Here is a 27855-nt window from a genome sequence, read left to right as displayed (position 1 = left end):
ATTATATTTTCTGTGACAGGAATGAAACAAAACGTACACCACAGTGAGTCTTCTCAGCACCCATCCCATGATTATACCAGACAACGCACCTTAACGTGTGAAAAACATACTGGTTCAATCACTGCATCAGAAAAAAAAGAAGCTGTTCTCTGAGTCACAGGATGTATGCAAATACATATTAATATACATGTGTCTTCCTAGCAAGATAAAGCAGTGGCTCAGAGATAGCTGATTATGTATCATTAGGTGGAAGGCTGGCATGTCTCATAGCAAATCTTCAAAAGAGAGCTGCTTTTGCTACACTGGTCAGAGAGAAACTTGGATTGTCTTCCATAAGAAATCCTATATCATATTCTGTTTTGTTCCTCACCAACCAGTAAAGTATTGCAATATTCTTTCTGCCTAAGTATTTTTCTCTCCTGCAGCATAAACTGGATGCCAGCATTACTCTGTGCATCAGTCTTCCTGCAGTGATTATATTAGATCTATTTTAAAATATTAAAATTATTCAATTTCTTCTTGCTGCTCTAAAACTGTAATGTATAATAGTGCAGAGTTCCACACTGGAAAAGTATTGCTGATAAGATAAAATATCACATAACAATTAAAGAGAAAAAAACAGACGAATAATGAAATAGAGTTGTAGGAGAAGGAAAAACTAATATGTTTAAAATACACGTGGTCAGTAGCAACATTTTGAAAACATAATCAATTATGATATATGGGACTGTAAAGGTTCAAAATTTAGTATCAGTAGGATCATGTGGTTTCATGCTGGTCAGTTTCATATTAAATATAAAATATTGATTCCTTCCATCAAAAGCCTCACTTAAGCGAGGGCAAAGGCTGCATGTCTTCATTCACAAATATTTTCTCAGAACATGGTGCAGAAACATAACCTGTGTCCTACCTTGAGCTGCCCCTTCTCCACACAGAAGAAAAAGGCTCTGTTTTCAACCTGCAACTCTTTGGTCTAGCAGCCGAGAACTTGACTCCTTTCTGGAACAAAACTATTACCCAGAAGATTTCCTCTGTCCTTGCTCCTTACCAAGAGCACTAACCTTCCCCTACCTTACAGCTTCACAACAATTTAAGTCAAAGCACTCCATCATAATAGTATTAATACACGATGTGCTTCCAAGACTGAAAAAATTGGATACCCTGTGGAAATATTTGCAGACCTTTGACAAACCTCTGACCTAGGAGATTGCCATATATATCTACAAATATACATTACTTGGATATAACTCTTGATAGTCTTAATTGGTTCACCAATTACCTTTAAAAAAGTGTACACTCTGTCACTATTCAGTACAGCTGATCAAGTCTTCCACTACCCAGAAAATGCCGTTTCTCTTAATGGTTTCCTCATGGATTATGGACAAAATAATGTGTCTGCATGTTAGTGTCTGGGAATCAAAAGCTGAGTGTAAAAGCACTAAAATGTCTTGTTTGTTTTAACAGTGCTTTGAAAGTTATTGGAATAAATACATAGGGCTACTTCATTTTCCATAGGAAAGTCCAAGGGATGTTGGGGGGCGGGGGGGGGAGAAATCCAAAACTCAAATCATTCCGTTGATCATGAAGAATCTATGCCATAGCTGTTTCTGTGCGCATGGTCATGTCAAGGGTATGGTAATAATAATACTGGAATTATTTTTGAAAGGCAATTTAAAAATAGTTTCACTTTGTATTGCAATACACTATAAGGCACGACATATGTTTAATTATGTTAATACAAGCTCTTTTCTTATCTTCCAGAAACAGTAGTAGTGAAGGGGGGGAATTTCTAAACACTTAACACTAACTTATCACAGACTAAGGTATTTTGAAGATATATGCTTCCCATTCTCGCCTCCATTAAACCCTGGCTGGCATCAGATGCAGAGAAGTCCCCTCAGCCAAGTAACTACAAAGAAATGGGGAGTCCTATGTTCTGCACTCACTCTCTGTCTCTCTTCATACTGTGTCTGCCTTTTCCAAAGACAAAACGGATGTATATCCCTTGGTGCAAAGGCACATCCTGAAAATCTCCTCTCCTGCCAAAATGGTCAGAAAATGAGGCTATGGGGACAGGATCCTGCTAGCCCTGAATTCTTGCATTTCTGATTCTGTCACTGCCCAGAATGAACCATGGGCAGTCAAACTCAACACTTTGCTCTTATCATCAAGAGGGAGGCATCTCTTCAGCAGCAAGTTCAAACTGGATGACATCTGAGAAGATCTGATAATCTAGATGTCCCACAAGGACAAACACTCCAACCTTGCTGTGCAAAATGACATAATCTCTTTCTTCTTCATTTCCCATCTGTGCTCAAAGGATGCCTCAATGTTCTGAGAATTGAAAAGACCCAAATGTCCACACAGAAGCCCTAAGCGTAGCATTTCACATATTTATATGCCTAATATTTCCAATTGCCTGGCTCTGCATGGCCCTTGTGCAGACCCTTACACAATCAGTAGAGGGACAGTGTTGCACAATAAGGCTTTGGAACTACCCCCTAGAAGGACTTCTCTTCACTGATGATACAACGAGACAGGGCACTGAAGTGTGTGTGCTGTCCTACTGGGAACAAAGCTGTTCTTTTCAGGTGCCACAATGCCTGGGACAGGAATCCACAGGAGACAGTCTGAAAACTGCACAAAGCCACAATATGTAACTAAGCAGAGACATTTCTGCACAGTTATATGTTGCAAATGAGAATCTAGAAAGAACTCTGAGATCTAAATAGAATGAACAACTCAGCCAATTTTCTATTACTCTTATTTATATAAAAATGACAGTAGGAATGATTGTGTTTTAGTTCTACCTCTTTCCTCTTACACTGTGATAAAAACATAGCTATCAAAGATCACTATCACGTATGTTCAAACATTTGCCCATGTTTGATAAATCCCTTAGTTACCATCCCTTAGTTACCATCTACCTTTAACAATATCAGGAGTTGCTTCCAGGCAATTCATAAAGAAGAGAGGGAGAAAACATTTGCTAAATAAATTGTTTATTGCAAAGAGCTTGCCCAGTTCTCAAGTCAGTGGTTTACTGATGAGACAAGCAGAAAAGCTGGCTGCACAGGGATAAGAGGTATGACCTAATTGATAACTTTAGGGCACAAAAGATTTACTTCATTACAACCTGAGACATCAAGACAGCTTTTACAAAATACCAGATGTCTCTTCCAGGTGGATTCTAATGTAACAACCAATTATACAGGCTCATGTTATGCCCTAACCTATCACTGCCTTCCCAGTCTAAACACATCCTGATAATTCATTCCTGTAGAAAGCACCAGTAGCTAAATTATTTTGGGAGCTTCAGCTGTCCTGAGACCACTGAGGAATGAACATAGCATAGAAATGTGAAAATGGTTATCCTAAAGACAGGATATCAAAACAGAAGTCTATCCAGTGCAGGATTCTATTTCTGACAGTAGATGCTTAGGCAAAGGGGATATGAACAGGGCAAGCACATCCAGTCTGTGCCCAGTCTGACCCTTCCAGCTTGCAGAGATTTAGACATTTCTGGAGTGGAACGTTCATCTAGATGTTATGATTCATGGCTACCAATGCCCCTTTCCTCTACAAATTGTTCCTTTTATACTCAACATCCCTTGTGAGCTAATAGGTAACCATCACATTATTCCCTCCCCCTTTTACTTGCCTTGTTTCCAGCCTTTGTGAGCTAGTGAGCCTGCTCCTCAATTACAATGCTACTGTAACCCCCAACATCCAGGCTAGGGGTCATGGAGCCCAGAAATTCACTGTCACTGCAAAGCCTTTCTTACTTTCGTCTCGAACAAGAGCTATCATGCTGACCTCATGAAAGATACTTTCCTGTACAGAAACTAAGAGTGAAGCAGTGAATTCCTACCTAGGACAGGACGTGGTTCCAGTCTACCCATCTGGGTGTGTGGAGACCTAATTAGGGAGAGGTAAAGATAAATATAATCATTCAGTTACAAATTGGAGCTGAAAAATGGAGGCAATATTTATATACTGATTGTGTAAACATATTATTTCTCAGATTTTTAATTTGTCTTTGAGAGTACCTCACAAGCATCAAGAATTCTGCCCCTAATACTGATGCACCTGGCCTTTCTTAATAAAGCCCTGCAACCTACTACAATTACTAAGGAGAAGTAGAGCACTTTGCCATTAAAATGCATGGACTAGTTTTGGGTTATTCTCGCAGGATAGCTATCCAAAAGAGATGATTTTCAGTAATTTACGTTAAGCAGAGCCTCCTTTGCAAGCAGTAGGAGAGCATCTGAATGGCAAGTGTCATCATTTTTAGGCATTCTGGCAGCACAAGTGGCCTTGAAAGAATGTGCCTTTTTGATGACCCTTAAAAACCTTCCAGTCTCATCGAAGGTCAGGTTACTTCTTTATGCCATCAGTCTAATAGATGGCGAGCTCCTTTCCTGTGCTAGGTGTGTTCCTAAAGCCAAATCTAAATAAAGTATTAAACTACAGTGCTATCTCCCTTTTTCTATTTTAAGGACATTTTAATGTCGTCAGTAATGAAGACTTCAAAAATGCATGTGTTCTGTGCTCCACTGGGCCTCTGAAGCATAGCACAGTACAGAACTGCATACCCCAAGGATGCGACTAGCAAATTTTGTGCCTCTGTGGAGTTATCCAGCATGCAGAGAACACCTCTGCCCTCCTGAGACATTCAGCCACTGATGGCACAGGGAAGGGACCCAAAAGGAGTTCTCTTCTGGAACAAGGAACAGATCAAGAATGATGCCATTTTTGCTTTGCTGCTGTCCTCATGCCTGCTGTAAGCTGTGATTCTGAGTTGTATGCAATTCTTTTGGGCTTTTTTGGCACCACAGTACATTGCACTGGTTGGAATTTCTAGTGGGTTCTGATGCCTAGATGCATTTATCTGTATCACATCTACTCACCCAAGAAGCAAGCCTCCTTTTTATTTATTTATTAAAATTATAAAGGAAGGTCTGGCTTAATTTTGAGTTTTCAAAATACCAGCAGGCTTGGTGTTAGGAAAGAGGTCTTGCTATGTTCTGGACTGGAACAAACCTTTCATGGAAATTAGTAACGCCATGCAGCCCTGTTACAGTCAAATCCCTCTTCTGATCTTAAAAGCATCTCTGCCAAAGTAGAAGCTAGTTTGTTCCATCTTTTGACAGTCTACCTGTAAGCATCTTTTGGAATATATGATACATATTTTACATTAGAAATAGAGGCTTATATAATAGTAAACCCCCTTTAGACAAGGACTTCAGAGCTAAGAAAAACCCACATTTTTCAGTCAAGCATTACAAGAATATAATAACTGGTTATTCAAAGTCACTCTCATTGCTTTTTGAATGATAAGCTATTTTTAAAATAAAGTGGGTCATTACTTTCTCAGAAATATTTATATATATTATCTATTTTCTTCAGCAAAAGCTAGAGTGCTCAAGAATTTTCCTAATTGTTTTGAGCTGTACAGTAGTCTCAGGAAATTATAACTTTGCCTTGGGATCAGCAATATTTCCCATTCAGTGCCAAGCCACATCTGGCTGCCTGTTGATATTTTGGACAATTTTCCCCTTGAAAGGAAACTCTCTGAGAGTGGAATGATTGAGAACATCCACAGAAAGCAGCATTTTGCGGCTTTCATGAGGCAACTACCTGTTGTAAACTAACAATAGCTATGGGAGTCAAAATCTAAGGGCGAACTGTACTAACTTTAAAGTAACCATACATAATTGATTGCAAGAGTGAATGAAAGATCACTTTACAACAGCAAAAAGGAGACTGATCAAAGCAGAAAGGAAAAAAAAAAAGAAGTCTTTGAAAAGAGATGAGTTTAAAAATACACACTCTCCAGAGAAGTAGAACACCCTGAAAGTCACCACTTAAAATGATTAATATTATTTTTGAAGCCCCTTATTGAGGATGTGCACAGGTCCCAGGTAGGACCAGTACTTGTATATGCCACATGCAGCACAAATTGATACAGAGGGATGCAATTTCTGCCTAAATGAAATATTTTTAAATTATCCAAGATATTTAGCATTGAAAGACAGTGCTTTATCCTTTAGCCTCTTTTTTTTTTTTTTTAACATGCTACTTGCAAAACTGTTCTCCAAACTGCTAGAATGAACATTTTAAGGGACTTTAGCTTAGGAACAGGAATTTTCAAAGTGGCTTTTGCCCTAGAAAAGTGAAGTGATGAATGAAATGGATGAATGACTAAGCAAAGCGACAGAAGACTTCAGGCTCTGCATCCTCTGCTAGCAAGTTCAGCTCTTCTGTTCAAAGTACCACATAATCACCATGTGACAACCTGTCACTCAGCCCAGTGACAAAAGGTCCTCCGTGTAATTGAGGCAAACTGCTCTTCTCGTTAGCAGCTTTGCAGAGGCTCCAGAGCACCAACAGTCAGGAGAATGAACTGTCTATGTGTTTTGCAGGGAGGAATTTCCAGCTCATGTTTGAGGTACAGACATAGGAGAAATTTTGTTTGGTGCATTGAATCTGCATTGTACTGAACACAGGCTGTAGATAAAGAGAAAAGTATGCAGGCTGGTTTCTTTGACATTAATGTCCCTTCTCCATAGGGATATTTCTTGTAAACATTTTTTTTTGTAATGTGAAAATCAGCTTAATGAAGGGAATATTAAACTTCTTTCAAATTTGCTTGTTTTTTTCCATGCTTCATTCCACATAAGAGGAAGTTCTATGCACACCCAGCAGAAGGCATATTGGAAAAGACTGCTCTAATGTTAGACAAGTAAGAAAACAGCACTACTGTCACTGTAAATACAAATATTCAGGAGAGTTTACATCAGACAACCACACATCATGCATGCCTTTGCTGCCAAGAAATATTTACATGACAGAGCTTTTGGGCAGAATTATTTGCAGGAGTTTATTCTTTCAGTCTGAGAGATGTATGCTACATGTCCTGCCAGTCAGCAAAGAAAAGAGAATGTGGTTTAACCAACAAATCACATCTAACTAATATGGATCTTCTAAAGACCATTCACAACCAAAAGTGAACGCTGACAAGCATGTGCACATTTTGTGAGGAGAAAAGGATATCTTTTGCATACTAAATTACCATTTTTGAAGGACTCAGTTCTAGCTTCCTCGATGATTCAAAGTTCATTAAGTTGTGACTAAGCTCCTTAAACATACATTTCCTTTTTTGCTTTAATTTTTTTCTTGCCTCCTAAGTCAGTTGTTCTGTTGACCAACACCACTAGCTCTTCTTTCTTATTTTCTTGCCCACTAACTACAGGCATCAATAAAAATGCTACAGTTTCATGAACAATAAAAAAAAAGAAGATCAAAAACTCAAGAAGATCACACTTAAGGCAAACACATCTTCCTTTAACATTTACAACACATCTGTCAGGTACTATTTGTCATAAAAGGCAAGAGATTGCCAAAAAGATTCTCACTGAACTCCAATTGCCCTACTAGACTTCCACTGTAATGCTAGAAACCAGTCCTTTCAGTAGGTATTTCCTTGCCATTGAACATAAAGTTCTTACAAATATCATGGATATGCCTATATAATTTCAGGTAGCAGGGAATCTCCATTCCAAAATGTATCACTTTCTGGCTTTGAAGGAGTTAGTTTTGAACAGTAAACTACTGAAAGTAGAAATTTCTATAATATTTTTACGTGTTTCTGGGAGTGAAGACTCTTTATGTAATATATTTACTAAATTCTGGAAATAAATTTTTTCAAAGACAACCCTTCTCATTGAAAGTGTAGATTGCCTGCAGATCTAGTCTGTACAAGTTATATAAATGAATCTCTCTGTTATTATATATACACTTCTATAAAAACCTCAAAACACATTAAGGTTTTACCAGAGGCTTTTACAGGAAGCATAGAAAAAGAAAATCTTGCTGGAGAGCCTTTGAATCCCTGTTATTACAAAACAGGTAACAATTGTTAGCAAGTGTTGCAAGTCGAGAAGACCTAAGAAGTTTCCAGAGTTTCCCACAATGAAATAATTCACTTTCCTGCTGCTTTGACTTATCGAGTAAGGTGATTTTTCCACAGCCAGCAAATTTAATGACTCCTAGAGAAACTAGGTTTCACAAGTTCTGGAGAATCTGAGAATAAAGGAATTCATCACCAACAGGAAGAAGTAAGGTAACATTGTCCTGATTTGGAATAAAGAGTATTAATGGAAAGAGTAGGCAGAAAGCCAGAAACGGAAGTCCTGCTTACTCCGCAGCAAAGGTGTAACACCATCAGAAGTAAGGCAAGCATTTTTTTTGTCCCCAGAGTTGCCTAACTTTGACATTGAAGGAATTGACTGGGATGATAGTTTAACCTCCTCTAGGCTTCTTCAATACTTTTCTCTGTTGCTCTTACAGCCAACCTAAATGCTGATTACCACTGCTTTCATAATAAGCCTCCGGTGTGCAACAGAGGTGCATCAAACATAATCCGTCTTTGGGTGAGTTATAAAAATTTACATCAGCCAAAAGTTTGCCTCAAGTGCTTTGAATCCTGTACTTCAGTAGCCCAGTACCTCATTAAGCACAATATACGACAACTGCTCACATAACTGAGATATGATAACTGGAGGTTTCTCAAAACTAAAAATACTGTCTCTTCATGATTCTGTAAGGAATGCGTATTTACCTTAATATCATTGCATCTAAATTTACCATCTGATTGCTCTACTTGTCTTTGCTTTTCTCCTTTCTAAGAGGAACTTTCCTTTTGGAAGAAGGAGGAGTCTTCACTTGACCACTAATAGCCATTTTATTTCACTCATTTCTCCATTCTCCCCGGCATTTTGTTTCAGTTACTTGATACCTTCTGATCTGCTTAAAATCAGAGCTCACATGTTGCAGTTCTGCTTGCAGCTGAGCAGCACTTCTTTGCAAGCTTGCACAAGACCATTTATTTTATTTTATTTTATTTTTGAAAGGTACATTACAGACAACTCACTGCTCACTAGCCACCGTAACACCCGGAGTAACGGTAGAAGACATCAGTCTCAAGCTCCTTACCAGCTACAAATAAAACTTGCAGGGAAGCAAGGTGAAGAGGAATTGCTGTAACACTGAACAATAACCTATAGTTCCTCCTCCTTAGCATGTAGCTACCTACAAACTTCAGTCAAAGGAAATAGCTGTCAATTTAAAAGAATTAATGATAAATGATAAAAGGTGTCATTCTGGAAAGAAGAAAAGTGGCCAAGGGAAGCAAAGCAGTATGCAGAAAACAGAAGCGGTGTGCTGTTAGAGGGAAAAAAATATGCTCATTCATAACTCTGTTATTTTATCAAGGATCTTTTCTTTCCATAGTTCTAGCCTCTCTGATTGATAAGAATTAGAAATGTCATTTCAAGTCCTCATAATACCGTTCCATACAATCTATTATACCAGACTGTCTTCATGTTCGGAGTATTTGTTAACTGGACAAAGGAAATTTCACACTAAATACAATGTATACTACTCCAGCAGTGAGATCTACTTGATTGTGATAACAGCACTCTGATAGAAGAAAGGATCCAAATTGTATGCGCTGTTTAAAATTAGGCTGACAAAAACCTGAGGAATTTACTGTATGCAATAGCAGGGGTATAGCTTGGAAAATGGTGGTTTAAGACCTGTTACCTGAGTAATTTATATATATCAGAACATTATCTCTCTAAAATACCAAACTATTTATAATGTACAGCCTTAGATAAAGTACTGCCATTGGTCAACTAGTGCATTAAGCTAATTATTTATAAAGCTACAGCTGTTAATTTGCATCTGACTAAGAGTGAATAACATATGATTTTAGGTTTAAATTAAAATTTTCTCTTAGGAATGCTGTTTATTACTGTTGTTTCCTGACCATAATCTTTCTTAGACTCTACTTGCATCAACTCAAATGGTTGTAATTTAGCCTGGACACAGAGGCAAATATAATGTTCTTATAAAGAATTAAAAAGTCAGACTGAAATTTCAAAAACATTATTTCATTCCAGATGAAACAATGACACTATAAGTTGGTTAAGAGGAGACTTCTGTCATACAACATAGTTAGAAAAATCTGCAACCTTTAAGGCTCTGGGTACTATTAACTCCTCTTAACTTCAGTGAAGCTCGTAATACTAAATGCCTTCCTGAACCAGGCTGCCAAGCATGTTCTCTATAAGTCATAGATGCTGTTAATGTCTAAACAGCAGAATATGATAGACAAAACTAATCTCACATGACTGTACCGAAAGCTAAATTCCTCAGAGAATCATCACCCAAATTATGCTTGCTAATGAGCTTCATTTTAGGAAACCTCTGGGGTCTACCTAAAAAGGGATATTTTTCTCATTCAGAAGCCAGCATATGTTGCTTGTACATTATTTAGTATTAAAGCACAGGCCATATCTGTCAACATATAGATGTAGAAGGTGTAGTAGCTCAAAATTAGCATAGTTATTGTGCACATTCAAGATACTTTTTTTCACAAATGGTGATGCAGTCATTATTATATATCTTTAGCAACGTCAACATTTCTGTAGTAGTAATTTCTGTACGTCAAAGAAAAAACATGGAAGCTGAAAAAACAGGACAAACAAGTGAACAGAGGAACTGAAATAAACAAAGCATATGGTTATGAGTCACTGTAAATTCTTAATTAATCTATGTTGACAAAGATTACGGTGACTAAATAGTATGAGTGCACGGAACTCATGGCAATATACCGGCACAGCAACCCACAATAAATAATCTAAATTTTCAACTTCTACAAAAATGAAGTAATTTACTAGATCTGCAAAGTATTGGAGGCACACTAAGGGTTTGCAGGCAGAACTATCTGTCTCACACAAACAGACTCTGCCCTGCAGCACCCAGGAAGCTACATACAGGGTCCATCATGCCCTTTTCTGGGCAGCAACACTGGAAGATTATTGAGACCCTTTGATATAGAAGCTGCAAAACTGACTTCATGGGCAGCCTTAATTTGCTCTACTCAGGAAAGAACTCTGGAGTTTAATTTTCACTGCGGAGAATGACCAAACATGGCCAACATGAATGTACTCCCCTGTTATAAGAAGGTACTTCTAAAACAGCTCTGGCAATTAGCATCACAGGGAATGAACTCATGATGTCAATTAGAATTTGATGATTCCCAGGAGATTCTGACTTTATTTTTAAAAGTTTAATTTTGTTAACCAGTTAACGCATATTGTAAAATCTCCTTCAGATTTAGAGTTTTTGTTTACATTCTAGCAGCAAGACTTTGATCTACGCCCTGGATTGTGCCTTTGTTCAAAACCAACGATAGTGTCAATTACTGAGTTCCACAGGGGATGCCTGTAGCCTCTAAAGCATTGCCATTAGTGCTTATCAAAATTATACATGTATAAGGGGTGCAGCATTAAAAAAACAATAGCCCAAAGCTCTCTCTGCATTAACATTTTGGATACCATTACATATTGCTTTTTTTTTTTTTTGGTGATTAAATGTACATTTTTATTTCCCACTTTCAGCTGTCCCAACTGCTGTTACACCCTATAATCTATAACTGACAAAAACATACCAACATAGACGAAACATCAATCGATAGCTCTGATGATCAATAGATTGACCTCCATGCAAGCATGATCTGATGCTGTTAACACCAGCTTCGCAACATCACGGCATATCACACAAGAAATGGAACTGAAAAAGGTGTCAAGCCAAAACTGTTACCTGGCTGATGAGTTTTTGCTTTTCCACCAGTGACTGCCGAAATGCTAGATCCAGAAGACGAGGCTTCCATTTTTATTGACCTTCTGACTTGTGAGAGTGAAGGATGCCCAACCACAGGCAGACACTGTGACACTGGGTAGCTTGCTGCAGTTCTCCTCTGACAGATTTGCGCACGCTTTTCAGCCCCATGAATAGATAAACCTATACCTGACAGGAATAAGAATTAGTACTGTTAGATAAAAAAGACTAGCATGGAATAACTAAATATTAAAATTACCATGGTTTAAAAAGGAGCTGTAACAGCCTTTTTGAAGAAAAAAAAAAAGAAAACTATAAGAACATAAATTTTCAATGAAAATGAAAAATGTTAACATCTTTGCTGCTGCGCTGCAGACATCAGAGTCAGCCACACTAATAGATATTTAAATTAATACACAGTCATGGTTTACTGCATTACTGGCCTGCAGGAGGAATTATCTTCCGTTCTTTCAAAAAACCCACACAGCTCACACAGGACAATATTAATGAGGTAACTACCACTGTGTTTATTAAATGACAATTTTCTGATTGATGGACTAGAACTTTGCAACCATGGTTTCTTTTCTTCTGAGCATTCACAAGTGTTAGAAAGTCTCATCATATGGAACAGATAACTAGCTTTAAGGAAAAAATAAAGGTCTGTTTTGAGGAAAACAGTAAGGCAACACTAACATGACCTTAAGCTTGAAAAACAATTCCACTTTCACCAGTTCAGTGGAACATTATCTACAACACTGGCAATTGTATTTCACACCAAACATTCTCATATTTTTCATATAGCCAATGTTTAAATAGAAATTGTGATGAAAAATAGGCCTTTTCCAAAGTGAAAAGCAAAGCTGAAATTTCCTATGTATCTACGGTACAGTCTTAGAAAGAAAGATTCTCCTACAGTAAAAAATGTTGATTCTGACTTCCTTATGTTCACATTGATGCAATTGCTCTGACTTACTACTCTCAGCATACTCTGGGGAAAACCTTCAGACAATTTCTTTCAGGCAACAAAGCTGAATGATAATTCTGTGCTACTGTTTTATGCTTAATTTAATTATGACTTACTGTTTTTATCAGCAACCACTCTTTGTTTCAAAAAACAAATTGAAAACCCAAACTAGATATAAATGGGCAAACTGAGAAGCAGATGGAGAAGTAGACACTAAAACCTGGAAATGTAGATCTTGTAAGCACATTGTAAGTTGCAGTCACTCAAAATCATTAGACATCATTGATTAGATGATTGCTCACTTTTGTGAAAGGAGTCCCTCACTGCAATTTCCAAGAATGCCTTAATGACTCTGCTCTTCCAGTTCCACTGAAAGTCAATGTTTGCGAGCCTCCAGGTCACAGGAGAGGTCTTAAATCTCTGAAATCTTAATATGCTTCAATCCCTAATATACTACCAAGGGGAAGAGAGCTGCCACTTCTGTAGGCAAATGTTGAAAACAGTGAGGTTGCATACGTGAGGCAAGGCTGTGCAAATTGCTCTCCTTTAAGACGGTTTTGTGCATTCGAAGAATTGATGCTGCAAGCTCGCTACCTGACTTTGCTCAGCTCAGCAGAGCTGATCTCCTGCAGGAAGTGTGAAGGGACAAGGACTCTCCTGCAGCAACTGCTCACATACCTTGTGGTTACAGGGCTAATGTAACTGCCAGTTGTTTCTAAAAACTGTTGAAATCACATCTTCTTTAGTACAGACAGCAAATCCCAGTCACCTTATTCAGTTGATTCCGCTTGGGAAAGGCAGCATAGTAATTCACGTGAGCAGAATGACAATGAGCATGCCTGGACAACACATTTGTTTGACCATGTTAGCCATATAGCTTAGCCATAAGGAGCTTCAAACAGTGAGGAGCTAAGCCTCAGCTGTAAAATGAACTCTTCACTTCTTGTGCATTCACAAGACACACAAGTGATGGTCAAAATATTGTGCAGTTATCCCTAAGGTATTAAAAAATTAACCACAACTGTTTCCTTTTAGCATTACCACCCCTTGTTTAGCATCAACCCACCATCCCTCTGAAGCTTGCAATGGAGGCAGTAAGTTATTCTGCCCATGCTGGACATGAACCTGGCACAGGCACATATTTATTAGCTGGATCTCAGTAAGACTGTACTTTCATTTGGTCATTAAATGAGTGATCTATTTTAGGAGCTGCTTCCAAACTTAAACTGACTGCTACATTTCTCTGAGGTTCAAGTAAATTGCTTCTTTATGTTCCGAGAACAGTCTATAAGCTCTTGCGGAGCTGTGACTCATCTTCCTAAACTATTTGTACAGTAATTTTTTTTCAGACATCAAAATAAAGAACACTGCAGCCAGATTGTTATTCCTGAGAACTACAAAATTTGCAGATTGATCACATCCAAAATTATGTTCAATCACCAACTTGACTCTGGTTATATGCAACCTTTTGTTTCTTCCACTAAAGAGAGGTGTTATAACATAAAACTACATGAGGAAGAATATGCCAGCATTACTGGAAATTTTAAATGTTATTCTTTGGACATACTGAAAACTTAAAAGTGCTTTGGTGTAAACTAAAGGTGACATACCTTTAGTTTACACCAAAGGTATGTCACCAATACATTCAGTATATTCGGGAGTTCTTCACCCCACTCTCCTTGCCACTGCAGTTATTTTCTTCACATAAGACATTCTCTTGACTAGGAGAGTGAATTTCCATTACTTTTATGAGAACCAGGTACAGGACAAAGATGCAAGTGTCCTTATTTAACTACCATTTCAGATTTTTCCACAGAGAGACCAGGTCTTGCTTTTCCATGTATGTCTCTGTTGTTAAACTAGAAGTCTGCAAAAATGTAAGACAGTAATACTGCAGTAAGCTGCAGTATTACCTTGTTTTAATGTGATGAAAGTCCTTTTAAGAGAGCCATTTGCACTTATACATCCCTAGACAACATGCAGAAAAGCAGAGACCAAGGGAGGGGGAGTCAGAAGTAGAAAAGCTATTGGGAATAGTGCTTGTAGCTTACTGGAGATGAAAACCTGGTGAACTATCGGCACTAAGCAGACTTGAGAGTAAACTCCTCCTCTCCTTCCTGCGAATAATGCATGCTGCTGCTGAATCTTAGGTTTTATGGGTCAGATATATGAGAGATCATCGCAGAGATCTTTGAAGAGTACACGTTAAAGTTGATATCAATTACTTTTTGCAGTATGACAATACCCACGCAAGACATCTACAAAGAAAGACAAGTTCTTCAGTAGTATACAGCAGACTGGGTCTTCAATTGTTTGGTGGAATTTTTCTTCTGTCTTCAGACATGGCCTTATAGTTGCTGACACCAAAACCCCAGTGCGGTTGCAAGCCTGGCTATGTGGCCTCTGACTGCGCCAGTCCCCGCAGTATGACCATTTTTAAGTGAGCTTGGCAGCCTTGATAGCTGGGTATGAGCACACTGGCATGCTCAGACAGGCCATATAGATACTCCAAAACCCAGGAGTTTCTCCTGCCTCTCCCTCTGGCTTAATATAATAGATCATGAGCACCATTTTAACCCAGGGCTGCAGTGCAGAGGCAAGTGAAAGGCTTGCATACTACCCAGTATGGAGGACTACCTTCTGGACAGAGCTCAGTCACTTGCACCTGGCTGGCTGCAAACCAGTATTTAACAGTGGAAACAGAAATTTAGTGTTTTGAAGCTAGATGCGATTTGAGCCTTCAAGTGTTGAATGTATCACTCAGCTCTTTGCCTTTCCTGCATGTAGCAAAATTCCTTCTCTGTATTTTCAAATCTTCACATGCCTTTCTCTTCCTTACCTATATTTCTATCTTTTTTTTTTCTCATACAAGCTTCTTGTCTCCATGATGAGCTGCTCTTCTTGCTGTCCTTTTCTTCTCCTCTGATGCCTCTATTTGACCTTGCACATTCATATAAGAGAAACACCTTCACTCCCTTCCTACCAACACTTCTTAGCTGTGCAGTTTGCCAGCAGGGAAAAGCAGCCCCTATCCTGCTTTTGGCTAACTTTTATTGCTCCCAGCTATGTCTTTTTATTACTAATTTTTTTCCAAAGCAGCATTTCATTTACATTGAGCATATTTTGCTTCCTATAAAGTGGTAGTACGCTTATAACACTAAAGAATTTATAATGCTCAAGATAAAACTTGCATATGAGAACATTAGAAGTGGAGAACTAAAGTACTTCCAAGCCAGAAGCAATAAAATCAAACATAAAGAAGGAGAAGGAGGGAAAAATTACTAAAAGTATAAAGCGCTACAGTGTGCCTGCATGCAAAGTTTTATGTGACAGTGATATTTGTTTTGTTGGCTTACCAGATGCTACAGTGATGAATGACCACCTTCTGCGTTGCTCAGAGGTCACTCTGCCAAGGCATCTGATGGGGCATCTGATTTGATCATGCCTTAGCCCTGGCTAGCAGGTGTGCACCACGCACCTCTGCACAGAGCAACACCTGCACCCAGCGGACCTCATCCAGCACACCTGCCCTATTCCACTGAGCTTAGTGCAGTGGCTTTGGTACTGGTGGAGATGGCTCTGGCACCAGAACTGGGGTCAGCAAGGAACTGTATCCAAATTATACTGTGCTGGGACTGAGACACCTCTCCACCTGGGGAGGCAACCCACTGTAGTGACTGTCAGGTTCTGGTCAGCGTCAGTTCTGTTCCACCCCATACCACTTTGGGGTACAGGCATATATTTATAAGTTGCTTCCTGATGTGTCTTTCTCTAGACAGAGCAAATATGAACATGAATAAGCAATAATAATGCAAAGCAGAGTTACAAAGCTGTATAAACAATCCATTAGCTAGCAGTGCTTAATCAGCCTCAAGTGCCCTGACCTGCTTTGTAGACCTTCTCTGGGATAACAAACTGCTGCTGGCAGGTGCAGTAAGTCCTTTTGGTTTGGTATTATCAGAGTGTCAGTGCTCATGCTGGAGGCAGATTACTCCAGCTATTTCTCTTCTTAATGTGGGTCTCTTATTTGGTTCAGCCATATGCCGAGGCCTTAGAAGCACAGTGAGATAGACCCTTTCTTTGAGACCCTTTTCAGAGTAGAGAAAGTGCAAGGGACCACAGATCAAGAGGTGAGGAAGAAAATCTCAGCTGCAGTGTCATGTAGGGCCACAAGAAGTGAAGCAGCCTTGGAAAGCCTGTGGTCATCAAGGCACAGATAAGAGAGGTCATAAGGAAGCATTTTGGAAGCATGGGCAGAGAGTGGAAAACGAGACTTTAAGCAAATTACATATTTAGTTCCTTTCAACTTTCACATCCAGGCAAGGAAAAGGTAGGCTATTTTGTCCCTGCCTTGTGCCACATTTCCCATTAAAGTCAAGGAGGCTCTGCAGACAGCTTCAGCTTTTTCATGTTTTGAAGCTAGCCTTGATAAGGGGGAGCTCAGAAAGGACAAGTAACATAAAAGGTTTCTCATGCAAAACCAGTTTCATCTGAAACTTGGCAGAGACAGATATGCTTGATGCCATGGTGGACTCTTCTGCTTACTCTGAATCCTAGGTGGAAATGAATGAGCATGAGAGAAGAATTCACCTGCTGCTCTCTGTACATATGCCTGAAAGCACAGTCTAAAGGCAGTTCCCTCTTTTTTTCCACCCTATGCCTTACTTAGATAACAAATACATCCAGAAAAGCATGTCTATCTTTCTCTACACCTTGGGGAAAAGTGTTAAAACAGCATTAGGATTCCCACATTAGATTAAATCATTTTTCAGAAGTTTAAATATCACCTCTCTTAACACAGCATCAAATCCCTTGCCATTGGTAACACAAACAATTCATGAAACTGTATCTAAGCCCAGATCATGCTTGAAGTATAGCTTTGAAAATGTTGAAACACTTCTAACTGCATTAGATGTAAAAAAAACCCCTACAACTGCAAACCTTTAAATGAGCAAACAGAAAAGCTACTAGTTACAGAACTTCCCTGGAACTGAACTGGCTGGAGAGAAAGCCGCTTAATAACTCCATCCATCTTGACATATGTTCAGTTTTCTGAGGCTTTGCATGGTCTTCCCCTCCCCCCTCAAGTATCGGAGAGATGACAGGATTTTCAAGACTCATATTTCTGAAACGAAACTGTTCCCTAAATGTAACTTTTTCCCCCATTTTCTATCAAATAATTTGTCCAGCTGGCTTCTGAATTTACATAAATTTTTAGGACATACAATTTTCCATGGAAAGAAACCACAGAGCTTAAATATATAGCCTGTGAAGGAATAACACTTTTTCTTTATCTGAAACACTTAATCGCTGAAGTTTTGTATTGGAAGAAATAATGAACGACCACTTCCCTTTACCTCTCCATTCCACTCGTGACATTACAGAGCTCTGTCATATCCCCTCTCTGTTGTTTCCATTCCCAAGCTTAGGATACCTGATTTACTCTGTTGCTCCTCATGAATAAGCTGTTGTATACCTCCAATCATCCTTGGTCATTCTTTCTATGTTTTCCTTTTTCAAGAAATGAAGATTTGAAGTGTACATTAAGAAAGTTTTAAGAAGTAGCACCAGAAATGCCCATGATATTCAGGCTGTGCCTTCAACAAGGATTTACACAGTGGCACAACGATGTTTCTGGTTTTGTTCTTTCCCTTGTAATTTCATTTGCCCCAAGATACTTGTAGATGGGTTGTACCTCCCTGTCTAATGTGCCAGCTCTTCAGGCAATTTTCTAGTGAATCAGGGATCTCCCTCCTAATCCACCTGCTCAAGGTCCCTATGTCAAGCAAAAGCTGCAGGAAAAAAATACTGCATTACTTCTCTCATATCTACATCGCAGCTTTTTCCACTTCAGTTGTTTTCTAGGTTTATTACTTCTGTAAGAGCATCACTGTACAGCCCTTTTGTATCAGCAAGACAAATCTTCACAAAGGTGCATTACTTGTCACTGCATTTTTTCTTCAATTACTCTCCTTCAATGGGAGAATGCTAGCATCATCCCATGCCTGCCATCACTGGTGCTATTAGGATTTGATTTTTAAACTGTCATCAAAGGCATGTCGGAACTAGAACCAGGATTCCATAAAGAAAGGGCTTGTGTCCACACAGTTTATGCAGCTTTCTCTGCACCAATTTAGAAACTAACCATTAAAGAGCCGCAGACTTGAGAGGGACATAGTTTTACACTTGCAAATGTGCTTTAAGTCTATTCTTCTCAAATTTACAAAAGTGGCTACATTACCTGCGGTACACCTGCATCCAGAGCCAGTGTTAATTGAAGTCTGCCAAGTTCCTAATAAATAAGATCATGCTTACCTTAGGCCTACCATCAAAGGGTTGTTTTCATAGCCCCGAAGGTAGTTTATTAAATTATGACAAGCTAGCATTCAATGGTGATCATCTAGCATCACTGAAAAATTCCCATAGTACTCACAGAGATGCAGGATGTCAACCTGAAGTCATGAAGATGTCTTGGAGAAAGTCATAATAGTCTACATGACAATCTGAAAAAACACTTGTTTTATGCATGGATGAAGGGAAAAGCTTAACTGAGTCAATATATAAAGCTCTTTTTGGTTGCTGTTGACTTATCAGAGATTGCCATGGGCACGTTGCAGGACCACAATGCTGAATGCAAGGTGCTGGCTACACAAGTCATATGAGGCCAGGTGAATAAATGAAACTTTCATCCCCAAGATGCCTGATTTTATCAATTTATAAGCCCTGTATTTTTATTTCTGTCTAACAATTCATTATTTAGCTCCTCTCTAGAAAAATAAAACACACTGTATAGTGCATATATGCTGCTACTTCTTCCAGGCTACTGGGATAAATGCCTAACAATTATCTGTAAAATATGCCCCCCTTCAGTTAGGCCAAAAAGCTGCAATCAACATCATTTGTCACCATCCTAGTCAACTGAATTCTTAGTGGGGTTGCCTGCGTTTTTGTTGTTGTGTTTAGTGTCTACTTTGATTTACTTTATTATTACAACTGGATGCTCAATAGTGTCAGAATCGCATGCATTCTGAAGAATAATTTGGAAAAAAAAATTTAAAAGTTCTTTTGCTTGCCTCACTATGGAAATAGCAGTGAGAAAGAACACCTGGTCCTAAAATCTGATAGACAAAATAGACATAAAAAACTGAGGCTGATAAAACACTTTCAGTAGAATGTTTATCAAAAAATTGTCTTTTTTTTTAGGAAAAAAAGATTGTCCCAAAGCAAGAGCTGCTGTCAAAAATTTTGCTAATAAATCTGACCTTATCTGGACTAGAATATCCTGGCTTTTTATTTTGTAATGACTTGACACTTTGAAAAATGTAATCTAACATATCAAATACAATACAAACTATCAATTAGAATACCAGTTGCCTCTGAGCAAGCCAAAAAACAATTATCATTTCAATTACTGAAACACCATCTATAATACTAATCATCACTTACTGTTACTGTTATATATAAATAGTAAGAAATAATTCAAAACAAAAATTAAAACCAGAAAGCAAAATACAGAAAGCAAAAAACAGGAAGTCCAACCAAGATGAAATATTTCAACTGTTCAGAAGCAAATTCTGATAAAAATATTTTAAGCTTTGTCTTGAAAAGTGACTTCAGAAAGTGTTCAAGAAAGAATCAAAGGGAAAAAAAATTCAAGAATATTTTAACTTCTGAGGACTGGATGTTCTGGCTTTTGACTCACTGTCTCTCTAAGCAAGTGGAATAGACTTGCACTAGAATGAACGTAGGTCCATGCAAAAAACAGTAGATTCCTATCTCAGCTGCTCTGTTACAACAAATAACATCATGTAAACTCTTCTTTCTTTGAGATAATATCTATTTTAAAAAAAAGGAAGATTGAATCTGTCTTCTTAAGTGGCACATATATTTGGAAACTATGCAGTAACTTTTGTCTTATTCCTGTACATGCACAGAATTTACTTGCCAGAAATAGAACACTGAGATGATTTAAAACTTACTTTCACTTGTGCTGAGAATTGCATTCAAAATCATTTTCTTTCTTAACAACTAGCTATTACTCTGATTTTCAAAATCACAGACATTCTCATTAAAGCTCTCTGCACTGGTTTTGAGGCTTTTGCCCACATGCATATGGTGATACTACACACATAGCAGTGATATGTACTATAAACACCAGAGCAAATCACAATGTCCCATGAAATAAAGTCAAGTGCCAGATGCTTTTTACTGGCCAAAGCACTGGTGAAGCACTACCCATGCAGATATATTTTGAGTGTGGGTAGATTTAAAAGCAGAGAATTCTTTTTTTTTTTCACCTCTTAATGTGCTGCCTGAATGTCAACTGCTAGATTTCAAATACCACAAGTCTCATTTTATCTCATTTAATCGGATGTTCTCTATAATGCAGAACAGTGGAATCAATCTGAGACATCATCTGTGAAACAGGAAAAAACCCAGGAGACTTCACAGATGGGAAAGAGATAGCTCAGGATACATCTGAATGTGTCTGCCTCCACAGTGCAGACAGGAACGATTTTTCAGCACAGCAACTAGCCTTAATTTGTCTTTTTGCGTCCTGTTTCAGGGGACCTGTTTGCCATCAGTACTCTTGCTGCTTCAGCACCCGGCCAGCCCTGGTCCTGCTCCCCAAGGAACCCGCGAGCAGCAGGTCGAACGTACGCTCCTGCCTTTGCCCAGCCTGTGCTCCAGCTACGGGACCTTTCACAGGCTTGGTATCAAAATACTCTCTGCCCACAGATAGTTTTATTAACCATTAATTGATGTTTACTTTGATAACATTTTTTATTAGTCCCTATACAGCCAGTGTCTTCAGGGGCATGGCCTAAGACAGCAAAAGTTTCTTCTTCTCTCCACTCCTCTCTCACTTCTCTCCACATCTTATATCCTATAGTGCCGCCTCCATAGCCACATTCACTGAAACACGTAAATCTGAAATTAAGCTCTTCCATGGAAAAGACACGTTAACAAGGGCCAGTTGTACCAGAAATTTTGAGGCATGTGTACCACTTGTCTTTCTTTTGTGCATCACTAATTGCCAGCACACTCTCTCTTGGCAAGTAATGCTTTTGGTTGTAATAAAACCTATGGTGCCAAGCTTTCCAAATGGTCGTAAAGTGAGGATGATCCCCAGAGGAGATGGCAGCTGTAGTGTGTAGCAGATGCCCGTGAAAATCTGTGTTCATCTGCCACCTCATCTTTCTGGCAAGACTCCAGGCAATTAACAATTAACAAGATCCTATTGAAACGAATATGTAAACCTGCCATGTTCGTAGATACGTTTCTCATAGGGATCCAATTAATTGTTCTCAACTTATGCTGATCTGGATTGAACAAAGCACAGGTCTTGCTTATTTCACTTCCAAGCTAGACTGTATTTGTGATGGAAGATGAATAAACTCTGAAAGACAACAGTAATCACATAATGATTGGCTGAATTTGGGAGATTAGTACATAGAGATGGAAAGAAGCACTCTACTGATTGATACCATTTTAATTTCTTGAGCTATTGACAGTAGAATCAGAAGAAATGTTAAGAGGCTATAAAAATGCAGTAACTACATTGTAGGGGATATGAGGTCTATAACATACGTTCGTGTTTGTAAAAGGCAGTCCATACTCTAACTCGTATATGAAGTAACAGCCTTGTGCAAGAGCAAGACCCATCATTCTTTCATGTGTAAATAATTCTCTATATATACATTAGCAATTCAGAAAAACATGAAAGTATGCTAGACAGACTTTAAGCTATGTTTTTTGCACTACATAAAATACTGTATGTTAGTTGCATGTTCCTAAAGGTTAATAGGAGGCACAGAAGAGACATAATTTTTCTGAATCCACCTAAACCAGCTTGATTATAGAAAGAATCTATAAAAAGAAACACATGTCTAAATTTAGCACCTGTGACTGATGTTTTCTCAGTGAAAGGACTTTCACAAACTCTTTCATAAAAGTTTTTCTTTTTTCACCCATATGTGACACTCAGTGTCCCATTACTGTTCATTCATTTTCAAAACCACAAACATGATGTAAAAAAAGAATTTTAAAAATCACAATACATAGGTAACAAATATTGTAAATATTTATAAATTATATCTGTAAGTATTGAAAATATATTGAAAGTTATATTTGTAAGAAAAATCCAGTCTGAGAACGATACTGAATTTGTTCTGAATATCACAGGAGTTCTGAGGATTAAAACAACCAGGCAGTTAAGGAGGAAGGACTGCTTCTGTTCACAGACACCATTTTGCCTGGAGTCAAGAATATGCAGTGCAACAAATGTGTAGAACCCAGTCTTCACGAACAATTCCTAAACTGCAATTTCATCACCAAAACTGCCTATACAATCCTGAAACTTGTTAGTAGTGATTCTGAGAAAAGATTAACATATTATGAACTGGGACTGTCTTTAAGCAATACACAGCATCTGAACAATTAAAGATTGTTGTGTACGCTGCTCCTATAACAGCATACCATCCACAAAAAGAATACTCAAATACAGGAGCAGCAATGTATTGAGAAACCAAGAGAACAGCAAAGTCCATTAGTCGAGTACTTAAACCTAAAAATACTCATGGGCAGCCTAGTTAATGACAAAAACTCAAATAAAAAATAACATCAAAGCCTTCCCAATGCAAAATCCTTTTTTTTTGTTTAAAAAAATAATAAATCAAAACCAAACAACATAAAACCAACCAACCCATCTATCTCATTCCTTCCCTAGGTGAATGCCTGGTTAGACATAACTACATAAAGCTGTCTTATATACTCCCTGAAAGAAAGACCAATGTGTACCTCCTCAAATCACATCTAAACCCCAGAATAAAAATGGCACCAAAAATTATGGGTTCTACTGGACTCATCTCTTCCTTCTAATCCTTTATAAATACAAGCCTAAATTGTGAAAAGGCTGAGTTTAGAGATAATGTTCTTTTTAAATTTCTATGAGGAAGTAACCACCAACCAGAAACATTTTTCTTCATTTACAAAGCAATATGAGCCTGCTTAGAAAAGGCTATTAATGGATCACAGCAGTCATAATTACAATTGCACGGACAGCAATCTGGAAATAGATTTCTAAAGATTATTTTAATGCATCAATCAATAAAGTCAATATGTGCCTAGGAGTGAAGAAGTAGATGATTTAGAATTGGAGTGGATGAAGGTTTGTGAGAAAATGAACATTACATAAGAATATAATCTGTTAAGAGAGTTCTTGAAAATGTTAATGATGTTTTCAGTCTCCTTATGTGACATCTCGCCTTGTTGCAAATTAGGCATGGTCTTCATTTTATGGCTACTGACATAATACCTCCTTCAGTGATCAGGCCATTGCAAGGAAATGTTTGTTACAGTCTCTCCCTTTTTCATAAACTGCTGGGTTTTGGTTTTGCTCCTGCCTTTACAATTGTCAAACTTATTCCTCTCATAATGCATTTTTCAATTATGGATCTTCACTTGACTTAAAAAAAGTAAATCTAAATCAATCAAGATAAAGAAAATTTCATTGTTGACAATATTGAGCCTTTCTTTATTTTTATTCTTAGCTTTGCCAGTTAACAATCAGTTTTATAAGTAAATGCATCAGAACCTAAACATTAGACCAAATACAATGATTCATAAGAATTCCTAAGTTCTAAAAATTGTTGTCCAAATGTGCTCAAGATACTTGGTGCTCTTATCAGCTCCATAACACTTTTTTTTTCTTCTTAGAATTTCATGGTATATGCCAAAATATTTTATATATTATCTTCAATTAAAAAAAATATCCCAAAGTGGTTACTTTAATCCAATCTCTGAGAATATCTGAATTCAGTGATTATTCTCCCTGACACTAAATTCACATTCAGTGAATACAAAGACCATAAATATTCTTAATTCATGTAGTGATAATTCCCTGACTGCTTTCTTTCTGATTTATACAAGTGCAAGAGTCTATAAATGTATGAAACAAAGTTATTTTCTCCCTCTTTTGTTGCACTATGCCACAGCTCATCTCTTCTCCTTAATTTTAAAACTACAGTTATTATTTACGATGTGCATCATTATTTATCATGCATACTGTTTACCCTTTCTATAGAAATGAATGTGTATTGTCTGTAAAAACATGATAATAAAGATGTGTCTTTGACAACTGTAAATCCCAAATCCAACTTTCTCAGTAAAAAGGCTATGTACTAGCTTTTGCTATGTGACGATGGGCAGTATGAGAAATATTTGACATAGCTATAATCCCATCTATCAGAAGCATTGGGGAAGTAAAACATTTGACAGTCTACACAAGGTCAATCCTTAGCCCATTTTTCAGAAACTTGATCATGGTAATTCACAACAGTCACTTCTTTTTTTTTGAAAGATTCTTGTTCAACTTGCAATCACTTGGCATGACCTGCTATCAGCTTTCTTGCAGACACAATCCCATTCCTCAGTGGTATTTCATTAATGTACTGCTTGCTGACCAAACACCTTGTCAAGCTTTCAGTTGACTTTGGAATTTAAAATAAAGTTCTTGACAGGACCCTACACACAGGAGAAAAAAAACAGCCCTTCATATCCTACCGATCCTATCCTCCATTACAAAAGTACAAAAGGCAATTTATTACTTACCCATATTTCACCAGAAATAAAAATATCACTGCCTGATGGCAGAGACATCTCAAAAGAACACGCACTTCAGATAACTGTTACTAACTTTACTGCTAACTTTGGTCTGAAAGTTAAATCTTTCTAAAGATGTTACATAACATGAATAATTCAGTAATTGAGCTTATTTTTAACTGCCTTTACTTTTAATTGAACTACTGAGGTATTGAACTTAAGGCTGTCACCTTTAAACGACTCATTACATGAATAAAATAAATTTCTAAAAGTCTTTACAAAACTTTCCCCTGCTTAGACGTGCTTTATAAACTGTTTCTTCCAGATATGCACGGCACAGAGAAATACCTGTGGAGTGCTGGCAGCATCACTCAGCCCTAAATCCAGCAGGACCAGCTTGCTTTCTCCAAGCTCGGAACAAGACCAGCGAAATACAAATGAACTGTGGCCATACAGCTAAATAAAACCAGGCGGTGATCGCACGGTGAAGCCCACCATGCCCACTCCAGACATCAGCAGTGCTGCTCAGCCAGCCGCCCGTGGGCAGCCCAGACCTTGCAATTACAATCCCAGATGGCATGAAATAAGAAAAGGAAAGTCCTCTGCTGACCTGCCCTCCTGCTCCCTACATGCAGTGTGGAAACACTCCTCCACACGCTGATACACTTTTGAATCATTATGTTCAACTTCAGCAGCGCTGACTGGATTCTTTTTTAGCAGAATGTTTTCCATGGCAGTTTTGCAATTGCATTAAAAGTAACTATCTATCTCTTGCTAGTCCACCAGCCTCCCTACCACCTTCTGAAAGCCTCACTGCGTCTGAGGTTCTCAGTCTGTAAGTTCCTTCTCCCAGTTGCACATCTCCTTTGGACACAGAAAGTTTTATTCTAAGATGTTCTTATTTTGGTGAGTTCAGAATGTAACATCAGAGTTCTCATTTCAGAGAAAAGAAGTTCCATGTTTCTTGAGTCTAATACACACAGATAACAAGATATTAAATAGTCAAGCTGCATACTGAGAGAAATCAGAGGAACACAAAGATCAGTACTAAAGTTACATTTCATTAAACTGCAATGCATGAGGTATTTTCTTCTTTTAATGCACGAGCGACTTGTTTTTCCCCCTCTCTATTCTGTTACCTTACTTTCTTTTTTGATTAAAAAAAAAGTAATTCCAAATAAGATTCTGAATATGCATGAAAAGGCAGCCCAGAACTAGGACATGGAAGAATAATGTTTTAATTAGGAGAAAAACATTGGCAAATTGTTAACTATAAATTCACCTAGATGATATCTAGTGATATCTTATCACAAGTATTACCGTCAGGCTTTATCTAGTTCTCCAAGCCTATTTTAAGCTAGCATTATGGTAAGACTAGTTAGCATGCAGCATCCTTAAAAAAACCCCCATCACGAGGACGATATAACTTTTCCTTTCTGCATATAAAAGTCCCTCTAACTGATTCTTGTAAAATCTTATATTCTCTAGGAACATTGTTAGAAGCTGTAAAAACTCACCTTTCTCTTAGATGAGCATGCTTCTTAAATGCAACTTTCTATGTTTGGAAATTCACTGTAACGGTTGCCATGGTGATTAATTTTAAAAGTGAAATTCTCCTCTTTTAAAGTTTTTTCTTTAAAGAAGAAATGCTCTGCACTAGGGCCCAGTCCTTAGCAAGGTAAATGGGAATGAAAATCCCATCTTAATCTTGAAGATTAAAGCCTCTGTGTAACTGAAACTTCAGCAACAGAGATATTTTCAGAAAAATAACAGAAATATCTATTTTTACCTAAAAATGAAAAAATATTCATAGAAGAAAGAACTGACGTACAAAAGCAATGTCTTCCAGTGATCAGACTGCAGCCAGCAGGCCAGGTTATACTCATGATAGGAAGGAGGAAAGGTAAGGAGGGAATGGTAGTGGTAGCTGGAGCTCAGCAGAAAAAACAGCAAAGCAGAGTCAGCTAAGATAGTGTCATTGCATGGCAAGAGAGAAGAGAACTGCATCCCCAAAGAAAGAGTCTTGAAGCCAAAGGTCATTAATGAACAGCTCTTTACCTAAGGCATCTTCAGTTTCCTTTTCATGGCTCAAGATGCAATTTCACATGGATGTCTCCATCTATTGACTTCTCCTCTGCACAATGCTGCGCAGGGCTACATTGAACTTTGGCTTTTCACATAACTGTGTCAGCTGCCAGGGAGCAGACAAACGTACAGCTCTGTTCCTGCACTGAGAGATGGAAAAGTACCATTTCTTCTCTAAAAAGGCATACAGTGTTCAACATTGCAGCATGCAACTTGTCACTGCATAAGCTGTCACTGCAGAAATATAGCAAGTGTTGTGCCCGTTCAATACCCAGGCAATTTATGACTTCCTTATTCACATAAAGATCACAGTACTGTGAGACAGTTGCATTATTCATTATGTGTTTAATATTTTATCTCTCCAGATAGAATTATCTATACAAGCACAATTAAAATGTGTGACGTAGACAGAGTTAATTTTAATACAATCAATCACATTTGTTTCAGAGACTTGCTTGACCTTAAAGCTCTGTGGTTTAAAAGGAGAGATGGAAAAACATGCTGAGACTCACTCA

At 38.1% G+C, this 27855-nt stretch overlaps 1 protein-coding gene across 1 annotated transcript in view; it reads right to left on the bottom strand.

Moving 5' to 3' along the window:
• ANO4 (anoctamin 4) overlaps positions 1-11755 on the bottom strand; it is a 124613-nt gene extending 112858 nt beyond the window's left edge. The window contains exon 1 of the mRNA XM_086740075.1: positions 11671-11755. Coding sequence (XP_086596201.1) covers positions 11671-11740 — 70 coding nt within the window. The 5' untranslated portion in view covers positions 11741-11755. The remainder of the gene's footprint in view (positions 1-11670) is intronic.
• Positions 11756-27855: the final 16100 nt, after the last annotated feature.

Source organism: Chlamydotis macqueenii, chromosome 1 (genome assembly GCF_036417535.1).
Source record: "Chlamydotis macqueenii isolate bChlMac1 chromosome 1, bChlMac1.mat, whole genome shotgun sequence".
NCBI classification, from domain to species: Eukaryota; Metazoa; Chordata; class Aves; order Otidiformes; family Otididae; genus Chlamydotis; species Chlamydotis macqueenii.
The sequence above is the reverse complement of the archived record's forward strand: the minus strand, read 5'-3'. Positions and strand labels throughout refer to the sequence as shown.